The 21123-nt window shown below is 38.0% G+C and overlaps 1 protein-coding gene across 2 annotated transcripts in view; it reads right to left on the reverse strand.

Annotated features, from left to right (window-relative positions):
* Positions 1 to 21123, reverse strand: part of Arhgef12 (Rho guanine nucleotide exchange factor 12) — a 135258-nt gene that overhangs the window by 76195 nt on the left and 37940 nt on the right. The window contains exons 2-4 of one of the 2 annotated variants that reach the window (XM_038321724.2): positions 3405 to 3428; positions 2267 to 2352; positions 91 to 147 (exon numbers count right to left, since the gene is read on the reverse strand). In XM_038321724.2, coding sequence (XP_038177652.1) covers positions 91 to 147; positions 2267 to 2352; positions 3405 to 3428 — 167 coding nt within the window. The remainder of the gene's footprint in view (positions 1 to 90; positions 148 to 2266; positions 2353 to 3404; positions 3429 to 21123) is intronic. The other variant, XM_038321725.2, reaches the window with a different exon arrangement.

Genomic DNA, 21123 nt, shown 5'->3' on the forward strand with positions numbered 1-21123 from the left:
GACAAGAAAGGCTGCAGTTACCAAAAACAAAATGAGACAGAATGAAGCAAGCTGCAAAGGTGCAAGGCCGCATTAGCTACATCAGCTTACCATAGATCTCGGATCTACTTTCCTCTGAACTAGACTTTGTCTTCTTGGAGGAGCTATCTGCACAAGAGCGGGAGAAAAGGAGAGATATAGAAAATATGGAGACCAATGGAAGGGGGAAACTTTATGGGGAATAAAAGAATGAGTCATGATCAAGTTAAATCGTGCAAACATGAAGTATGAACATCACAGGTGATAGAACTTAGAAGTCAGTCATGAACAGCACAGGTAATGACATATCTACAGATTATGGAAGAAAAGACAGTGAATAAAAAATACAAACAAAACAACACATGAATAGTCTACACAATATCTCATCTGATAATTGTAGAGTTGGCAAAAGCACTTCAAGCTATACTCAGTTCACCATGAAGTATGGTACCTCTTAGAGAGATCTGTCTTTGGAAATGGGTATCTCATAGACAAGCGTACAGAATATATTTAACAAGACTAAAAGGATCATGACAGTTTCATGAATTGGGGAAGAAATTGTGAACATTATTAAAGACAATAACTGGCTATAGAAATAACTATAAGCCTCTGGGTCCATGACCTGGAATCTGGGCATGAGAAGCACAGAGCTTCCATGGAGATCTCTGACATGTTACTATTCTCACCACCAAAGCCACCTAAATTAACTATTAATTTCTTTACTACTACCCAAGATGTAAAGCAAATAATTCATTACTTACTTCTTAGTTTTCCCTTCTTAGACAAATGCTCATAATATTTTCTCAAAATTAAGAAAACTATGCTAAAACACATGAAATATTTCAACTATTCACACAAAAAATCAACACTCTATTAAATATTTAAAATTAATATTTCTAAGTAAAAAAATTTTTTTTGCCTTTTGAGACAGGGTTTCTCTGTGTAGAACTTGCTTTGTAGACCAGGATGGCCTCAAATTCATAGAAAGAAGCCTGTCTCTGCCTCCTGAGTACTGAGATTAGAGGCATGTGCTATCATGACTGGTAATAGTAAGAATTCTTTAAGAAACATATTTATGCATCTCAGAATGGATTATCTTTTGCCACAGGGACATGCAACTAAATAAAATAATATATGCTCAAAGAACATATAAATTTCAAATAGAAAAACCAAACACTAAGATTACAAGGAGAAAGAAAATAAAAACAGCAGAATTCAATGTTGGGTATAATATAAAAATATTAATTATGGGCCAGGTGGTGGTGGCACACACCTTTAATCCCAGCACTCAGGAGTCAGAAGCAGGCAGATCTCTGTGAGCTTGAGGCTGGCCTGGTCTACAAGAGTTAGTTCCAGGACAGTTAGGGCTGTTACACAGGGAAATCCTATCTTGAAAAACCAAAAGAAAAGAATATAAATTACGTTGGCTGACATGAAAATTCTAGGAAAACTCAGCATGATGGAGGCTGTGAAACGACTGAGTTCAGAAAACTTGAAGAAAAGTAAGGATTTCTGCTAGGCACCGTGACACATGCCTATGGAGGCTGAAGCAGGAAGATCATAAATTTAAGGCCTGCCTGGCCTACAGAAGAAGACTGTCTCAAAAAACAAAAACAAAAACATCACAAGTCGAGCAGTGATGGTGCATGCCTTTAGTCCCAGCAATTGAGGCAGGTAAGGTGGATCTTTAAGTTTGAAGCCAGCCTAGTCTACAGAACAAGTTCCAGGACAGCCAGAGGTACATAAAGAAACCCTATCTCAAAAATTAAAAACAAACAAAAAAAATGGTGGGTAGGAAAGATGAAATAAAGGGATTTCTATTCATTTGCTTATTCAAAATGTGGTAATTATAATTTTTTCAAGTTGCATTGCAGCTACATAATTCACAACAATAACAGCTGAATTCTAAAAGAATGCACAAGTTCCCAGTTGTTAACATCCTTCATTTTATGACACACTAGTAGTACTTATGCCATGACTCATCTTGACTCTAAGACCTCAGTGTACCCTCAATTTCCAATCATTACACCACTATTTCTATGACTTTCATGATTCCTACAGTGATGCTTCCCTTGTGGCGTCTACAATGCTGAGTTCAACATGCATTCATTCCTGTAGACTGCAGCAATATTATACAATTGCAGGGCATGACCGAGGGGTAGAAACAACCACACCTGAGTGCTTCAATTCACTTAAGTTGTATGATTCGGAATTTCACTATTCTTTGGAAAAACAAGAGTATTTTTACCTGTGGGATCAAAATCATGGGATGTACTGCGTTCAACTTTCTGTTTCTTATCTGTTGGTGACTCTCGATTCAAAATACTTCCATGCCTAAGTTAAAACAATCAAATATTTACTGTAAAATAAAGCATAACAATAAAACTTCATGTAAAAACTACACAAATGTATATTTTTATGGTGTGTGTGTGTGTGTGTGTGTTTATTTGCACACGTGTATGCAGGTACCCATGAAAGTCAGAAAAGAGTATTAGGTCTCTTGCAATTGGTATTTGGCCAATGTGGGTGATGGAGACCAAAATCTGATCCTCCACAAGAGCAGCAAGCCCCTTTAAACCACTGAACCATCTTCTTAGCCCCAAACAAACAAAAAAACTAAAAACGAAGTTTATCTTATAATAGCATAGGTCTCATATTATTTTTTCAAAGATCTTTAAAATTCCACCTATGCCATATGTACTATACAATCTATTTTTTTGATTATGAAAGGTCCTCAAGTAGTAGCAGTATTTATCATTAATTTTATTCTCAAGAATAACAGCCTACAGTTTACTGACAGTTCCTTTTAACAACCAGAAAACAGTGCCTCAAAGAATTCAGCACAGGGCTGGATAGACGGGCTCAGAAGTCCTGAGCTCAATTCCCAGCAATCACATGGTGGCTCACAGTGTGTGCAACAGCCACAGGCACAAACAAATCTGAGTCTTTTCAACATTTTTCCCATTATTGTCTTAAAATAATTAAAACTAAACCAGTGCCAAAGTTCATTAAAGGAAGCAACAGGCACTCCAGTGACAACACATACCCAAACTAGCGCTCTATTTTCACCTCCCCAGCAATTCACAATTCAAAACACTCACAGGCTTTAAAATTAAATTTCTTCATAGGGAGTGACCTTAAAGTGTCAATTTGAATAAACTTTTAAAATGCTTATATTAAAAACATTGAAAATATTATCAAAACAAGGCTGTGTTCCAGAAAAAATATGCAACACCTGTTGTATTTGAAATCTGTGAAGCATTATGAAAGTTTGTACTACTTAAATCCACGTTCTCAAAAACCACAAAAATCCCCATCATTTCAAAGGAATGCTTCTAATTAAAGTCTAACTCCAACTTCCGTATAAAAGTAACTGAACAACTTACCTTATAGGTTTTTTGAGGGGAAACCTGAAAGAAAGAGAAAACAAGAACAAATATTCATCATTAATTTACCTTGTAAAGATCCTATTATTACAGCTACTGACTGCACTAAGGCATTACAATCTTATACTAACTTTCCCAAAGCAAGATGACAACAGGGTCAGAGGTCCCGCTCTGTTTTTCAACCTGATCTTTCAATCTCATTCTCATTTATTTTTAGCTTTTATAACAGAAATTTGGGGGGAAAAATACCTTTGGAGTATTATTAGTTACTAAAAATATGTTCCTCAAGTAGAAAACAAAAGGATAAGTTTGGTTTTGCTTTGTTCTTCTGGGTTCTAAAGCTCAAAGAGCCAAGTGTTTCCCCCTGATTGTCTTTTTTTAAAGAAATATTATATATTATATAATATATAGCTAGGCATGGCAGCACAAGCCTTCAGCTTGGGAGGAAGAGTCAAGGCAGTTCCAAATACAAAGCTAGTGTGGACCACATAACATGTCCTGGGCCAGCCTGGGCTACAGAGTAAGACACGGTCTTTAGAAGAGGAAGTGGGTTGATTTTTCTGTTTGGTTGATTTCTTTGAGGGTGGGAGAGTTGAGACAGAGTCTTCTTACACAGCCCAGGCTATTCTTAAACCCATGATTCTTCTGCTATGGCCTTTATCATGCTGGGGATAAGAGGCCTATATACTATACCCCTAGCCAGAGAGGCTTCTTGGTGAATACCTGCAATTCATTTATCATAGAAGCAGTTTGGTTTCCAAACAAACCCTAATAGACGAGTTTAATTACAAAGTCACTTCACCTCTTAATTAAAAAACTGATCCACAGAAAGAGTCAAGCATCTACAAATCTCCACACATGCTAACATATATGACATGTTAACATAAAGAGAGTCATACTGATGACAGTTTACGCTGGAGAGGATGTGGGGTTAGGGGTATACGCCTCCATTGCTGGTGGGAAGGCAAGCTTGTACAGCCACTTTAGAAATCAGTATGGCGATTCTCAGAAAATTAGAAAACAATCTACCTCAAGACCCAACAATACCACTGTTGGGTATATACCTAAAAGACACTCAATCATACCACAAGGACATGTGCTCAACTATGTGCACAGCAGCACTATTTGTCATAGCCAGATCCTGGAAACAACCTAGATGCCTCTCAACCAAAGAATGGATAAAGGAAATGTAGTACATTTCCATAATGGAATACTACACAGCAGTAAAAAAATAATGACATCTTGAAATTTGCAGACAAATGAATGGATCCAGAAAAAACGAGTGAGGTAACCCAGGCCCAGAAAGACAAATATAAATATGTATTCACTCATAAGTGACTTTTAGACATAAAACAAGGAAAAATCAGCCTACAGGCCACAACCCCAGAGAACCTAGACAACAAAGAGACATACATGGATCTACATAGGAAGGTGAAAAAGACAAGATCCTCTGAGCAAATTTGGGGGCATGGAGGTCACAAGAGAGGGGAAAAGGGAAGAGGGGAAGAAGGGAGTGGAGAAAAATATATAGCTCAGTAGAGAATTTTTTTTTTTTTTTTTGGTTTTTCGAGACAGGGTTTCTCTTACAGCTTTAGAGCCTGTCCTGGAGCTAGCTCTTGTAGAGCAGGCTGGTCTCGAACTCACAGAGATCCGCCTGCCTCTGCCTCCCTAGTGCTGGGATTAAAGGCGTGCGCCACCACCGCCCGGCCAAAAAAAACTTTTCAAAAAAAAGACAGTGAAAAATGGAAAAGGATTCTGAATCAAGAGGACACTGTTCTAGAAAACAGGTAATCCCAAAAGGACAACCCAGGGGTAAATGTTCTTGTGTCACCTGATAATCCTTTTAGGAGAAGGAGGAGGGACTGTCAGCAGAGTGCCTGCTAAGGATAACACCTACAGTCTATTAACCAAAGGAAATGCTTTGGTTCTTGGCACTTCAGAATGGCAGAACAAAACAAAGCAAAACTTATGCATTGTTTTCTACTATCAACAGTAGCCACTGTCCAGAGGACTATAAAGATTCCAAGCAATGATGGTTACTGTCTGGACCTGCAGCATCCAGAGATGCTGGCAAAGAATTCTAGAATTTCCCAGACAGCATGATCATTAACAAGTTTTCAGGGCTATTTTCTCTCAGAAGAAAATGGGAAAGAATGAAGAGGACAGAAAGGATGGAGAAACAGAAGAAAAGAAGCACAGGGCAACACCCACCTCACCATCTACTTACTATACTCACAAAGTACAAAGAAAAACTCACACCTTTTAAAATCACATCATTTGTTTTAAAGCAAAGATGGTGGTCCTGTATTATTTTAGAACATGGGTTGAGCAAACCATGACAGCAAGGCAGCAAGCAGCACTCCAGCATGGCCTCTGTATTCAGTTTCCGCCTCCATGCCATTTGAGCTCCCACTCGGACATCCTCAGATGAGCTGTGATGGAGAACTGAAATGGAAACACCCTTCCCTCCCCTAGTTGCTGTGGTAATGATGTTTCATCACAGCAACAGAAACCCTGAGACAATGGATTTAGCTCAGCAAGTACCAAGGGTCACAGGGGAAGGAGCCTTTATTCCTAAAGTCTTAGGAGATGGAAAAGCAGCTCGTTTACACTCACTTCAAATCACAGAGCATTAAGAGATCTCCACTCCTCTGGTGCTGAACTTAGCTTCAATACCTACCCAGACACATGAATACCTACCCAGACACTTAAAATTCATAGACCATTAATTCTATTTTCTCTCTCTTAGCTACTAAAAATGAAACTTATTCTAATACACTTTATGCATAAGACTACAATGCTAATATCACTAAACAAATTATATTACATATCAATATTAAATAACAATCAAGAGAATTTCACTTCCAAGTGAGTTAGAAATGAGATTAGATCCTTTCCAAAATGTAAAGCCTCCTAAGACTCTCTTCTCTGTAATAGAATGATTTCTTTTGCTCTCTACATGGATTTCTACATGTAATACAAAACTCTTTTATGAAAATTAAAGCACACTAAACATACCACCTGGTAACTCTCACTTAGTAAAACATCACACTGGGCATGATTGCACATGCCACTGTGATCCCAGCTAATTGGGAGGCTGACTTGGATCATCTGAACCCAGGAATTTAAGACCTGCCTGGGAACCACTGGCAGACTCACTCTCTAAGCAAACAAATAATACATTCTAGCCATATCCTTAGCAAATTAAAGACTCATGTGCTCAAAAAAGAGAGATATACAATAGAGATAGATTCAAAGAAGAAGAGAACCTCTAAATGGTTTACAGTGCATTTAAAAATATATGTGGGCTTGGGGGAAAAGAGAAAACAAAATAAAAAGTTTGGATGTGGTGGCACACGCCTTTAATCCCAGCACTTGGGAGGCAGAGGCAGGCAGATCTCTGTGAATTCAAGGACAGCCTGGTCTACGGAGTGAGTTCCAGGACAGCCAAAGATATACAGAGAAATCCTATTTCAAAAAGCCAAAAATTGAAAATAAAAATAAAAGAAATAGAGTTTAAAATAAAGCCATGTAAAGAAGAAAATACAAAGGGAGTCTGGATACTGTATGTTATTGTGTTGTCTTTAAATGGTTTAATGGCTGAGGAAGGAACAACAGCTGCTAAAAGTCATCTGATTACAAATGCTGCTGGATTAATACAGCATATATATTTTTAAAATGCTTTGACTTCAAAATTTAAGTCAAAAGGTATGTTACTTTGGAGAAGAGGTTTTTGCTTTTGTTTCCACAGGAAATAAGGAGCTGTGGATTCATTATGGGCTAAGAAAAATCAGGTTTGACCAAGGAAGTCTCCCCTGAAGAATCTCCAATAGAAGCAGATGGTCCAGATGATCCAACATTTCAGAGTTTCCTCTGAGTTCTGCGTCCAGAACAGTTTCAAGACTGCTGCCAGAGATGATCAAGCCTCACAAAATACTCCAGTCAGAACTTGACCATAACCTTAAATTTTCTTTAGGTCCCCATAAGATTATCAGCGCCCCCAGTCAGCAGGAAATAGTCTGGAAAACTACACCCACATTCCCAAAATATAGATTATGGATGTTTGTCTTTGTTTAGAGTGTTAATTATAAGTTGTATGGATAATGGTCAGGAAGAAAGCTAAACAAGCAAGATTCAATTCAGAGTTCTTGTTTTGAAAAAAAGGGGGGGGGGGTGCTGTGGGACAATGGTCTGTACCCTGTCAATGGTATTTTAATAAAAATACCAGTAGCCAGGCAGGAAATATAGGTGGGGCAACAAGGCAGGAAGAATAGGCAGGATAAGAACAGGAGAATTCTGGGAAGAGGGAAGTTTCAGTCTGCAGTCGTCACCCAGACACAGAGGAAGCCAGACATAGAGTAAACAAGATGTGAATGCCTCATCAAAAAAGGTACCAAGCCACATGGCTAACACAGACAAGAATAATGGGTTAATGTAAGATGTAAGAATTAATAAGAAGCCTGAACTAATAGGCCAATCAGTTTATTAATTAATATTATCTTTGTATTTCTTTGGAGCTGAATGACTGGGACCGGGTGGGACAGAAAACTCAGTCAACAAACATATCATATTTTACATCATTAACGTTTCATTACAGCACTGGCTTTAACCTAAGACCCTCAGAGTTCATACGAGGTCTACCAGGGATGAAGAGAGGGGAAGAACTCTAAGCTCCTCATACATTAGATGGCTTGGCTTTTGTTTCAGATAGAGCCTCAAAATAAATGAAAATCTGAAAAGGAGAATTCTAAATTCTTTTTTTTCATTACTGAAAACCGAATCCTACAACATAATTATTTCAAAGTATCTGTTCTATAATATGGCTACTTAACTTAGTTCCTTTATAAATATTTAGGCTAGGTACAGTTTTTCAGTACAGTGACAGCACTGTAACAATACACACTTAACTCCAAGCCGAAACTCCCCCTTGTAGTTTCAGGATGAACTCATTAACAGGAAGGAATCCACACGGGAGTTTAGACTAGAGATAAAGGCAGTTAGCCTGAGTCCTGGAGAAACAGAAAAGGAATGGCAACAGCTCCTCTGGCCGCATTAATCCCATGCATTCATTCATGTCTACCTTTAATGGAAAGGACACAGCAGCAGGGACTTTTCTAACAATAGATCTTATAAGGCAAATAACCAGATAGCATTACTTTGCTGCCCAAGTGACTGACTGTATGTGGGCGAGAGAATCCCTGCTTGTTTTAAGCAAAACAAACGAAGTAAGCACACAACAGCAGTCACAGGTTAGATGCTACACAAACTGGTAAATGATAAAGAGTGGTAACAAAGAAGTAACATTTTCAGACGAAAGTGTATTTTACTAACCCTATCAATATATCAGGAATGAGGAAATGATAAAAATTTCTTAACAAGTCTGTGAAAAGAATTATGTACAAAGAGAGTCTCGGATTAACTGAACTAAAGGTGAAATGATGGAAAGTTTAAAAATCATTACATTTGTTTTGCGTTGAATGTGTGTGCCTCAGAGACACACTAAACTCCTAAGCCCTGGTCTCTCTGAGCATGCCTCAATTTAGAAGCTGGGCCTTTGTACACATTTTGCTCACACTTCCAAGAAATCTTTGCCAAACCCCAAGTTACAAATGCTTTATATTTTCTTCTGATAGTTTAACAAATTTGTTTTACTTTTATGTGTACTTTGTGTTTATAATTTTTACAGGAGACATTACAGACAAATGTTTGTCTTTTTTCACATAGACAGCCCACTGTTCTAGCACACTGCAGAAAAGACTACCTCTACTGAATTGCTTTTGGACTGCCATTGAAAAACAGTTGTTCATGTATGTATGTACTGGCTATTTTTGGAAGAATATGGAGATGAAATGTCCATTTCATCACCTAACAAAGTGCATTTCTTTACTTCATCAGGGGGTACAGGTTACCAACATGTTAAGCTGATGACAAGATATACAAATGACAAGCTTTGGTCATTTGTTAAGGTGGTATCTTACAGGCTTTTCCCTGTAACACTACTGATATTAGCTTGTCATACTTTACACTTTAAAAAAAATCAAAAATCCAACCTGAGTTGGTAAGATGGCTTTTGGGGGTAAAGGACCTTGCAGCACAAGCCTGACAGTTTGAGTTTGATTCCCAGAACCCACGTTCCCACATTAAGGTGGAAGAAAACCAACTTCTCCAATCTCCACACAGGAACACTCTCTCTCTCTCTCTCTCTCTCTCTCTCTCTCTCTCTCTCTCTCTCTCTCTCTCTCTCTCTCTCTCTCTCTCTCTCTCTCTCTCTCACGCGCAGCACACACACAACACACACACAATAAGTTTGAAAATTTTAAAGTCTTGTTTTGTTTTGTTTTAATCCAACCCCTATTAGGAGTTGAAGGCATTAAGCTCAATTTCTAGACAAAGAAGAATCTACATGTTCTGGAATTTTCTGGAAGAACTGAGTTTCTGTGATCTCCCATCTACCAGTGTGGACTCTGTATGTTTATTATACTCTGAGATCAAATCCAATACTGCAATACTTATTTCCAGGTTCAAGTTGCTCTAGTTTAAGTCACTGAATGCTCTTTCCAGTTGGCACTTATATCACTCTGACATGCCCCTCCCTTCTGTATTGAGTATTTCTTTGTTTCTGGCACTATATGGTACTCCAGGCTCCTTAGCACACTGTAAAATATAAGAACATTTTCCTACTCAAATGTTGTAAGCCAGGGAATAAAAACTACAGATAAAAAAGATGTTTTCCTCCTTTTTATGTAGTAAAATTGTTACATGCTTTCATATTATATATATAATTACAATGTATAAAAGCCCAAACACCACATTTCATTTCAATTGAACTTCCTTGCATAAAGCTATTCCTAATGTTCTTACTGTCATTATAGCTGTAGTGGTGTCCCTTTCAACCCTGGTATTGGTAATGTTTGTCTCATCTCTCGATTCCATCACCTTGCAGCTACTCGAGCTACATAGCTAAAGGTAGCATTTTAGTAATCTCAGAACCAGCTTCTGGGGTACTAATCTGTTGTTTTCTCCTTCATTGACCCTTGCTTCAATCTTCATTATTTTTCTTCTCTACTTACTTTGAATTTGGTGAGCTCTTCTTTGTCTAGTTTTTTCTAGTTTCTTAAGACGGAAGTTGATGCTACTGGTTTTAGAAGTTTCTTCTTTTCTAACACATCTTTAATATCCACAAAGCTCTAAGTAATGCTTCAATGTCATCCTCCAAATTCTGGTGTGTTGTGTTTAATTTTTCTTTCAATTCAAAATACCTCTCATGTCCCTCTTGATTTCTTCTTTGACCCATGAGATATTTAGAATTGTGCTATTTCATCTCCAAATATTCGGAGATTTGAGATCTTTTATTCATTTCTATCTCACTTCACATGATCAGACAGCATACTCTGTATGACTGACATCCATTCACTTTACTTTACTTATAGACTGAAACACAGTCTACCTTCACAAAAGCTCCACATGCACATACAAGATAGATGCATCAAGCTGTTATCTGTAGTGTTACCAATAAATGCAAACAGATAAACTGGCCAATAGTGTTAATATTCTATACCTGTACTGAGTTTATTTTGACCAATCATTGACAGAATACTGAATCATTATCATGACACTGACTATCGATCTGTATGTGTGTCCTTAAGTTTATGTTGTTCATTTGTCATGAATTTTGAAGCTCTTTTATTGATGCACAAACACTTATAAATGAAGGGAGCATTTTTCTTTGTTTTTGTTTTTATAAGGTCCTGAGAACTTTACAAAGCTTTACAAGCTACGCAAGTAATCTGCCACTGAAATGTGTTTCTATTCTTTTTAAATTAATTTTTAAATTTTAAGACAGTCTCTCTAAATCACCCAGTCTGAACTCAGCCTCCCAATTAATTGAGATTACAGGTGAATAAAACTTAACTAGGCTATGTTCTTTTTAAATTGTTCCTTTTATCCTTATAAAATGGTTTTCTTAAGCCCAAAATAATAGTTCACATCAGTAATGCCAACACTCAGGAGGCAAAAGCAGAAGGATCAGGAGTTCAAGGCTATTTTTGACTATACAATGAGTTCAAGGCCAGCCTTGGCTACGTGAGACTCTATCTCATTAAAAAAGGGAGGTCAGAGGAGCAAGGAAATAGGGAGATAGCTCATCCATAAACTGCGTACCACAAAAGCATGAGGACCTGGATGTAAAAGTAAAGCCTGGAGACACCTGTAATCCCAACACCGCGGATGGTAGAGAAAGGCAGTTTCCTGGGACTCATCAACCAGTAATCCTAGACTAGTCCCACACCAATAAGAGACCCTGTCTCGAAAGACAAGTAGATGGAAAATGAAAAGCGCACAGGGTTGACCTTCAGTTCCCACATGCACAAGTACACATGTGTCACCAGCATGAACCTAAACACATGAGGAAGGACTTCTTAACCACTAGTAATAGTCTATGTTTGTAAATCTACTTTACAACGATATTAATGTAGTCACTTCAGCTTTCTATTGATTAATGTTATTACAGTGTACCTTTCCCTCAAAATTCAAAATGTATTTTTTTTATTTATTTATTTTTTTTTTGGTTTTTCGAGACAGAGTTTCTCTGTGGCTTTTGGAGCCTGTCCTGGAACTAGCTCTTGTAGACCAGGCTGGCCTCGAACTCACAGAGATCCGTCTGCCTCTGCCTCCCGAGTGCTGGGATTAAAGGCGTGCGCCACCACCGCCCGGCTCAAAATATATTTTTAAGATCGATCCTTCCTTCCTTCCTCCCTCCCTCTCTCCCTCTCTCCCTCCCTTCCTTCCTTCCTTTTCCAGACAGTTTCTCTGTGTAATACTCTGACTTTCTGGGAATTCGTTTTGTAGACTAGGTTGGACTCGAACTCAGAGATCCACCTGCCTCAGACTCCCAAGTGCTGCAATTAAAGGTATGCACCACCATCGCCCACCTTAAGATGTGTTTCCTAAAGCCAGCACACAGTTGGGTTTGGTCTTTCATTTAATCTGATAACTTCTGCCTTAACTGGTTTTCTTTATGGTGAGATTGAACATGTTGACCAAGCACTGTATCACTGAGCTAGCCTTAAATTAACTTTTATTTTATAGTCTTACTCAGTAGGCCATGTTGATCTAAAATTTATGATCCACCCACCTGAGACTCCCCAATGCAAGAATTACAGGCATTCCTTAGCATATTGATTTTAATTGGCATTTTTTTGAGGTTGCTGACATAGGCAGATTCACCATCCTATTGGGTTTCTCAGCTCTTGTTTCCTACAGTCTCTTCCTTCTATTGGATTACATTATTTAAACCAATTAACTGACTTAGAATAATTTTAATATTCTGTTAATTCATCTCTTCCCATACTTTAAGTTATTAGAAGTTCTAGCTAGAGCAATAAGACAACAAAACGAGACCAAGAGGCTACAAATTGGAAAAAAAGACATCAAACACTCACTATTTGCTGATGATATGATAGTTTACATAAATGATTCCAAAAATTCTACCAGGGAACTCCTACAATTCACAAAGAACTTCAGTAATGTAGCAGGATACAAGATTAACTCAAAAAACCAGTAGCCGTCCTTTATACAGATGATAAACAGCTGAGAAAGAAATCAGAGAAACATCACTCTTCACAATAGCCACAAATAACAAAATCTTGGAGTAACTCTAACCAAACAAGTGAAAGACCTATATGACAAGAACTTTAAACCTTTGAAGAAAAAATTGAAGACACCAGAAAATGGAAAGATCTCCAATGTTCTTGGGTAAGTAGAATTAACATGATAAAAATGGCAATCTTATTAAAAGCAATCTACAGATTCAACGCAATGCCCAGCAAAATTCTTCACAAACCTCAAAAGAACAATACTCAACTTAATACCAAAAAAAAAAAAAAAACAAAAAACAGGATAGCTAAAGCAACCCTGTACAATAAAGGAACTTCTGGAGGCATCACCATTCCTAACTTGAAACTCTACTATAGTGCTACAGTAATGAAAACAGCCTGGTATTGGCATAAAAACAGACAGAGACACCAATGGAATCTAATCAAAGACCCAGATATCAATCCACACATCTACAAACACCTGATCTTTGACAAAGAAGCTAAAAATATAAAATGGAAAAAAAGAAAACAAATTAAATGAATGGTGCTGGCATAACTGGATATCAACATGCAGAAGAATTAAAATAGATCCATATCTATCCCCATGCACAAAACTCAAGTCCAAATGGATCAAAGACCTCAACATAAAACCAATCACACTGAACCTAACAGAAGAGAAAGTGGGGAAGTACACTTGAATGGACTGGCACAAGAGACAACTTCCTAAACATAACCCTAGTAGCACAGACACTGAGAGCAACAATTTATAAATGGGATCTCCTGAAACTGAGAAGCTTCTGTAAAGCAAAGGATATGGTCAACAAGATAAAACAGCAGCCTACAGATTGGGAGAAGATCTTCACCAACCTCACATTGGACAGAAGACTGATCTCCAAAATATACAAAGAACTCAATAAACTTGACATCAAAAAGACAAGTAATCCAATTTTTAAAAATGGGGTACAGACCTGAACAGAGAACTCTCAACAAATGAATCTGAAATAGCTGAAAGACACTTAAGGAACTGTTCAACATCCTTAGCCATCAGAGAAATGCAAATCAAAATAACTCTGAGATTCCATCTTATACCTGTGAGAATGGCCAAGATCAAAAACACTTGATGGGAACTTATGTTGGAAAGGATGTGGGCTAAGAGGAACACTCCTCCATTGCTGATGGGAGTGCAAACTGGTACAGCCGCTTTGAATTTCAGTATTTCTCAGAAAATTAGAAAACAATCTACCTCGAGACCCAACGTATATACCACTGTTGGGTATATACCCAAAAGATACTCAATCATACCACAAGGACATGTGCTCAACTATGTTCACAGCAGCATTGTTTGTCATAGTCAGATCCTGGAAACAAACTAGACGTTGCTCAACCAAAGAATGGATAAAGAAAATGTGGTACATTTACACAATGGAGTACTGCACAGCAGCAAAAAATAATGACATCTTGAAATTTGCAGGCAAATGGATGGATCTAGAAAAAAACACAGTGAGTGAGGTAACCCAGGCCCAGAAAGACAAATATAATATGTATTCACTCATAAGTGGCTTTTAGACATAAAGCAGAGAAAAATCAGCATACATTCAGTCCACAACCCCAGAGAAACCAAAGACCAAAGAGGACCCTAAGACAGACACAGGAGGATCTATATAGGGAGGAGAAAAGACAAGATCTCCTGAGTAAATTGGGAGCACGGAGGTCATGAAAGAGGGAAGAAGGGGAGAGAGAATGAAGGGAGGGGAACAGAGAAAACTGTTCAGCGCAACAAAAACAATTAAAAAATTATTTGAAGAACTGTTCCACGTATTTGATTTTATAGACTAATTAACAAGCATAGTTCTGAGAATACACTTAAGACTATGACATGTTTTCTACACAAATTTATTCAATAAATTTTCACTGAGAACAGAAGACAAGACATAAGCTATTCTTGACCCTAGGAAATATAGTCATCCTTATAAAAAATTTAATTCAGTGGTTTACTATTCCCCCTCAAAGACCAGTGACCAAAGAACAGCAGATTTAGCTGTAGCAACAACCTTTTGGCCTAATGGTAGCATTATTATCTGGTGAGTGAACTGACTGGCATAGACAGAGCAATGAAAAGAGAAATTATGTCCACAGGAAATACAAATGAAAGAAACTTCTTTCCTCTTATGAGAGAACCATGTGGCATATCTTCCCTCTCCCACTGGTATGTGACTGTGACTAAATGGAGTCATTAAATGTATTCAAAGACCTTGAAGGTATGTAACCTAAGACAGTAAGGTAAGAGTGGAAGCCATGAGATGATCTAGGGCCCAGAACTAGTCACGGGTAATAAAAATAAAAATAACTAGGACAAAGGTCTGCAAGGATAATTTGAGAACTACAATGTCTACTGTGACCTGAGGGTAGAGAATGGCCTAGAAAGTAGTACTGAGATGACATAAACAATAGAGAGAAGCCAAAAATGTAAGAAATTTATTCATGGTGGCTAGAGAGATGGTTCAGCAGTTGAGAGCACTGTCTGCTCTTCCAAGGGACCTGGGTTCAATTCCTGGCACCCTGCTGCTCATACCTGTCTGGAACTCCAGTTCCAGGGCTTCTAACAGGCACCCTCACACAGACATACATGCAAGCAATACACTAATGAACATAAAATAAAAATAAAGTTATAAAAAGAAACTTATTCACAATGTAAGACAACGAGAAAGTTTTAATCCCAATCTGATTTATGTTTAAAAGAACACTAGAGTTAGGCACAGTAGCAAACACCTATAATCCCAGCAACTAAGAAGAGGCTGAAGATACAAGATTGCCTGAAGTTCAAAGCCAGCCTGGGCTGTATAGCAAAACTCTGTCCTCAAAAACTAAACAGGGAAATGGGGGTGGATATGCTTAAAATACATTATATACATGCATGGAATTCTCAAATCAGAAATAAAAACATTATATAAAAACTAAAAAAAAAATAAATAAGTTATTTTAATAAAATAAAGGGCAGCTGTTTCTCTGGTCCTTAAAATATTAAGAAATAATGATAAAACTTCACAATCTACAAACTGAATACTAAGAAAGCCAAGTGTAGTTTATGCTTACAGTAACAGTGCATTTCACCCCAAATTATCAAATACCTAAGAAGCGCTTAATAGGTAGAAATAAAACACACAAAGTTTACAATGTTGATGGTTTTCCTAGCCCCTCAAGAAAGAACTCTAAATTACAGGGTTCTCACTCTATAGCCCAGGTTGGCCCAGAACACTATGTATCCCAGGATGGCCACATGGTGATCCTCCTACCTAAGCCACCCAAGTGCTGGGATCACAGGTGAGTCATTATGCCCAGCTTGGTCTACACTGAAGGTAGACTGTTATTCAAAACTAAGTATTAAGAAGAAATTAGCAATGGGGGGGGGAGTACTAAATTTAAAGATATAACTTTTTTTTATAAAGATTTTCAAGTATATTATATGCTGAGAGATGTCTGATAACTTGAAATTGTAACACAGTCATTAGTCACTGTCCAGGCAAGTGTTTCTGCGCTCTTCCAAGACAAGTATTTGGATTTTTCCAAGAGCTGATGTCAGGGCTTTTTAGAGACAGAACAGCATTTACAGGCCAGAGAAGGAAAAAGGTTTCCCCAGTAGCTATGCTCAATGTGGCCTTTGTACTGCTCCACTGCCAAAGCCAGGAAGACCCTGCTAGATAAAGCTATTCAGTTCTTGTGAGTTAGGGGATACAACTTACCCTGGGAGGCTGGAGGACTGTGAATGGCGAAACTTACAATCACAGGAGCTCAATTTAATTTTCCACCAGTGCTGAAACCCAAATTCTAATGGAGTAATCGTCATAACATGGGTTTCTTAACTCTTTCAAGAAAAATACCACATAATAAATATCTCTCTCTCTCTCTCTCTCTCTCTCTCTCTCTCTCTCTCTCTCTCTCTCTCTCTCTCTCTCTCTGTGTGTGTGTGTGTGTGTGTGTGTGTGTGTGTGTGTGTGTGTAGGATATTTAACTTAAAAGGTATTCATATAATTTTTCCTAGTTTCAAAGAAGAGATAGGCCAATATCAAAGAGTTACAAGAGATCACCTGCAACTTCCAGTCCTAAAAGCTCAGTGAAGAATTAACCCAGTGGAGTTCATAGCAATTCACCAGGTGGGCAACTTGCCAGCTGTACATCTAAAAGATCACGCTGCCACTTGAACAGCAATTGCTTGTTTCTAAACATGTATTCAGTTCCAGATAAAGATGGAAGAAAGCAAAAACAATTCTACCACAGTAGTGTTCCTCAGCACTAAACAGCAAAGACTCATCTTTCAAGAAAGGACATGATTATAGCCTCCAGTCACTAACAACAAAATTACTTTGCCACATCTGTTAGGTTTGAGATCTACACCAAAGAGGTCTTAGTAGACTCTAAACAAGAATCAGATTGCCTAAGCATAAGGATCATAGACTTGAAATGCAGATTCAACTCTCCTTGGATTTGTAAGGCAATATCTAAGCATGTAGAAGGAACATGTGAATAGGAGAGTCTACTGGAGAGATTCAGAATTGGCACAGTCCAAGATTTAGGATGTTGCTGGAGGTAAAAATGGAGATGTGAAAAGACAAAGCAACTGTCACCAATCACAACACAGAAAACAATGACCTCAAATGCTCTGTTATTTGAACAATGACAGAAAAATGAAAATGCTAATAATAGCAGCTAACACTGCTTAGCACATGCCAGTAACCATTATAGCCACATTATATGCATTACTTCACTGAATCTTCAGCAAACACCATTATTACACATATTTTATGGTTGAAAAAAATACTACACAGAAAAGAAGGGGACTGGAGAGATGGCTCAGAGGTTAAGAGCATTGCCTGCTTTTCCAAAGGTCCTGAATTCAATTCCCAGCAACCACATGGTGGCTCATACCACCTGTAGTAGGGTCTGGTGCCCTCTTCTGGCATGCAGGCATATACATAGACAGAATATTGTATACATAATAAATAAATAAATAAATTTTAAAAAGAAAAAAAAAGAAAAGGAACTTGTCTACAGTCCAACAATAAGCACAGAAGCTGACATAAACTTACAGTTCTAGACTCTTTTACAATGTATTTATTTTTATCTTATTTTATGTTTTATATATATATATATATATATATATATATATATATATATATATGGGTGTTCTGCCTGCATTATATCTGTGTACCACATGTGTGCCTGATGCCCACAGAAGCCAGAAGTGGTCATCAGATTCCCAGAACTGGAGTTACAGAGCAATCAATTGAACCTGGGTCCTCTGCAAGAGCATCAAGTACTCTTAACCCCTGAGTCAACTATCCACCCCCTAGACTCTTATTTTTAACCACTGGGTTTTACAGGAATTGTTTTTAAATTTTAAGACTTATGTGTATGAGTGTTTTCCCTGCATATACACATGTGAACCATGTGTGTGCCTGGTGCCTTTGGAGGTCAGAAGAGGCCACCAGATCCCCTGGAACTGGAATTATGGGTGTTTATAAACCACCTTATAGTTTTGGGAACCAAACCCAGGTTCTCTGCAAGAGGAATAAGTATTCTTTACTGCTGAGCCATCTTTCCATTCCCTTAACAGGATTTTTTGAGTCAAAAACATAGTAAACAGCTAGCAAGATGGCTCAGCAGGTAAGAGTACTTACTACCAAGACAAACAAGTTCACTCCCCTGGACTCATGTGGTAGGGTGAATTAGTTGACATCTGACCTCCACATATGGCACATATTGATGTGGGATTCCCCTCTGTATGCTGTGAATATGTTTTAAATATCACTGATTAATAAAGAAACTGCTTTGGCTTATGACATGGCAGAATATAGCCAAGCTGGAAGAGCTATATAGACAGTAGGCGGAGCCAAAGAGACACCATGTAGCTGCAGAAGGAGACAGACACTGGAACCTTACCAGTAGGCCACAGCCTTGTGGCAATACATAGACGAATAGAAATGGGTTAATTTAAAATGTAAGAGCTAATTAGGAATACATCTAAGTAACTGGCCAAACAGTGTTGTAATTAATATAGTTTCTATGTAATTATTTGGATCTGGGCAGTCAGGAAACATAATAAATATTTACACACACACATATTACAGAGATTACATATATATCTACAGAGAGAGTTCTAGGACAGCCAGGGCTACACAGGTTATCCAAAAAGCTTGTTTTGTCAAGATTTTGCTATGTAACCCAGCCTAACCTCAAAAATCATGACAATCTTTCTACAACAGTATCTGGGAACTAGGTTTCAGGTATATACCACTACACTCAGCTTACAATGCCACATTCTACTTTCAATTCTAAAATACAAAAATGTATGAGCATCAAGACAAAGAAAGAAAGGAAAGAAAAAGAAAAAAATCAAAACCCTCATGTGTAACTGGGCAAGAAGAAGCTAACCTTAGTACTTTTTCACAGTGAGAACCCATATGTCAAAAGTCCAATGTAAATTTCTTTATCTTTTCTTTTCTCACACTGGAATTTGAGAGATTTAAGAAAGCCACTTGCTCTTTGAGACAGTCTTATGTAGCCCAGGCTGGCCTATAGCTTGTGATTGAGTCTCCTGCTCAAGTCTGGAGTGTTGAAAGTACAGGTGTGTGTCATCACTCCCAGGTGAAATATTAGAAATCTTTAAAGAAATAAGCACTCACAAGCCCTTCCTTCTAATGGGGGAGAGGGAACTACTTAAAGATAAAATCCTTACAATGGAAAATTAAAATAACTCAAACATAGAGGATAAAAGGATGGAAGGCAAGCACTGAATCAAATAACAGAGATCTAATAAAATCTCTGACAAAAGCCATTTCTACTCTATTAAACAAAGCACAAGTATTTCCTCACTGAAGAACTAATCCTAACTTCACACCCACACTTCTGCACACAGTAAGCACTAAACAAATGCATTTCTCTTTCTAAGGAGTCTAAGAATTCAGAGGTTCATGGAAGAGGCTGGCATCAAGCATAAGGACCTGGGTTCAATCCCCAAACCTATACGGTAGAAGGAAGAACTGATTCTCACAAGTAGTCATCTGACCTCCACCCACATGCACATTGTGGCATGCCTGGCCCCCAGACTATATACAATAAATAAATATATGTGATTTGTTTTTAAAGAGAATCTTCCTATTCTCATCCAATCACTGGAATGTAAGCTCTAGGGTAACAGGGTCCTAGGGCTCACTGCTGCATTCTAGCAAAGTACTAGACAGGAAAGGTACCCAATAAATGTACCTTTACATAGGCAGGTTGATATATCTATCTTCAGAGTTCCAACCAATAGTTGTTCTAGGCATATTAGTTAGATTTACCATTGGGATCTCAAGTTCAACACAACTAACTTTGATCCCCACAAAATTACTTTTCTGTCTTAACAAATAGACCTTCATCCACATAGATGGTCTAGAGAATCTAGAATTTGAGCTGAAGAGATGGCTCCAATGGCTGCTCTTGCAAAGGACCCAGATTCAATTCCCAGCATATAGAATACAGCTTGGATTCTGTAATTCTAAGGAATCAGACACCCTCTTCTGGCTTCCACAGGCACAAGACACACATGCAGTACACATCTATACAAATGGGCTAAACACATACATAAAATTTTTCACTTTTAAATTAGAAATTTGGAAGTCTTTAATGACATCCAGTTTCCCTCTGCTCCACAACTATATTTATCTATCTGATAGCCATTCCTGAACCTCTACTGTACACCAGCAATTACAGAGTCAGAATTACACAATACTAAGGCAATGTCTCTGTGCAGTTTGTATCTCCCATCACATTCAAATGCTTCATTACTAATGAATACCTTGAATTCATCTACTTCTGGCCTTCTCCATTACTAGTTTAAAGTGACCCATTCTGCCAAGCCTGGTGCCTGCAATAATGTAGGACTTTCAGTCCTGCGTAGTTCCTTTTCTGTTAAGTAGCCACAGACTTTCAAGCCACAAGTCTTGTGTCCCTCTCATGTGCTTGTCACATGAGAATATGGACCTGAGTTTGGTCCCCAAATCCATATAAATAGCCAGGCATGAGAGTTGTCCTTAGAATCCCAGTACTGGGAAGGAAAAGACAGGTGTATCCACAGGGCTTGCTAGCCA

The sequence above is a fragment of the Arvicola amphibius genome, chromosome 3 (genome assembly GCF_903992535.2).
Source record: "Arvicola amphibius chromosome 3, mArvAmp1.2, whole genome shotgun sequence".
NCBI lineage: Eukaryota > Metazoa > Chordata > Mammalia > Rodentia > Cricetidae > Arvicola > Arvicola amphibius.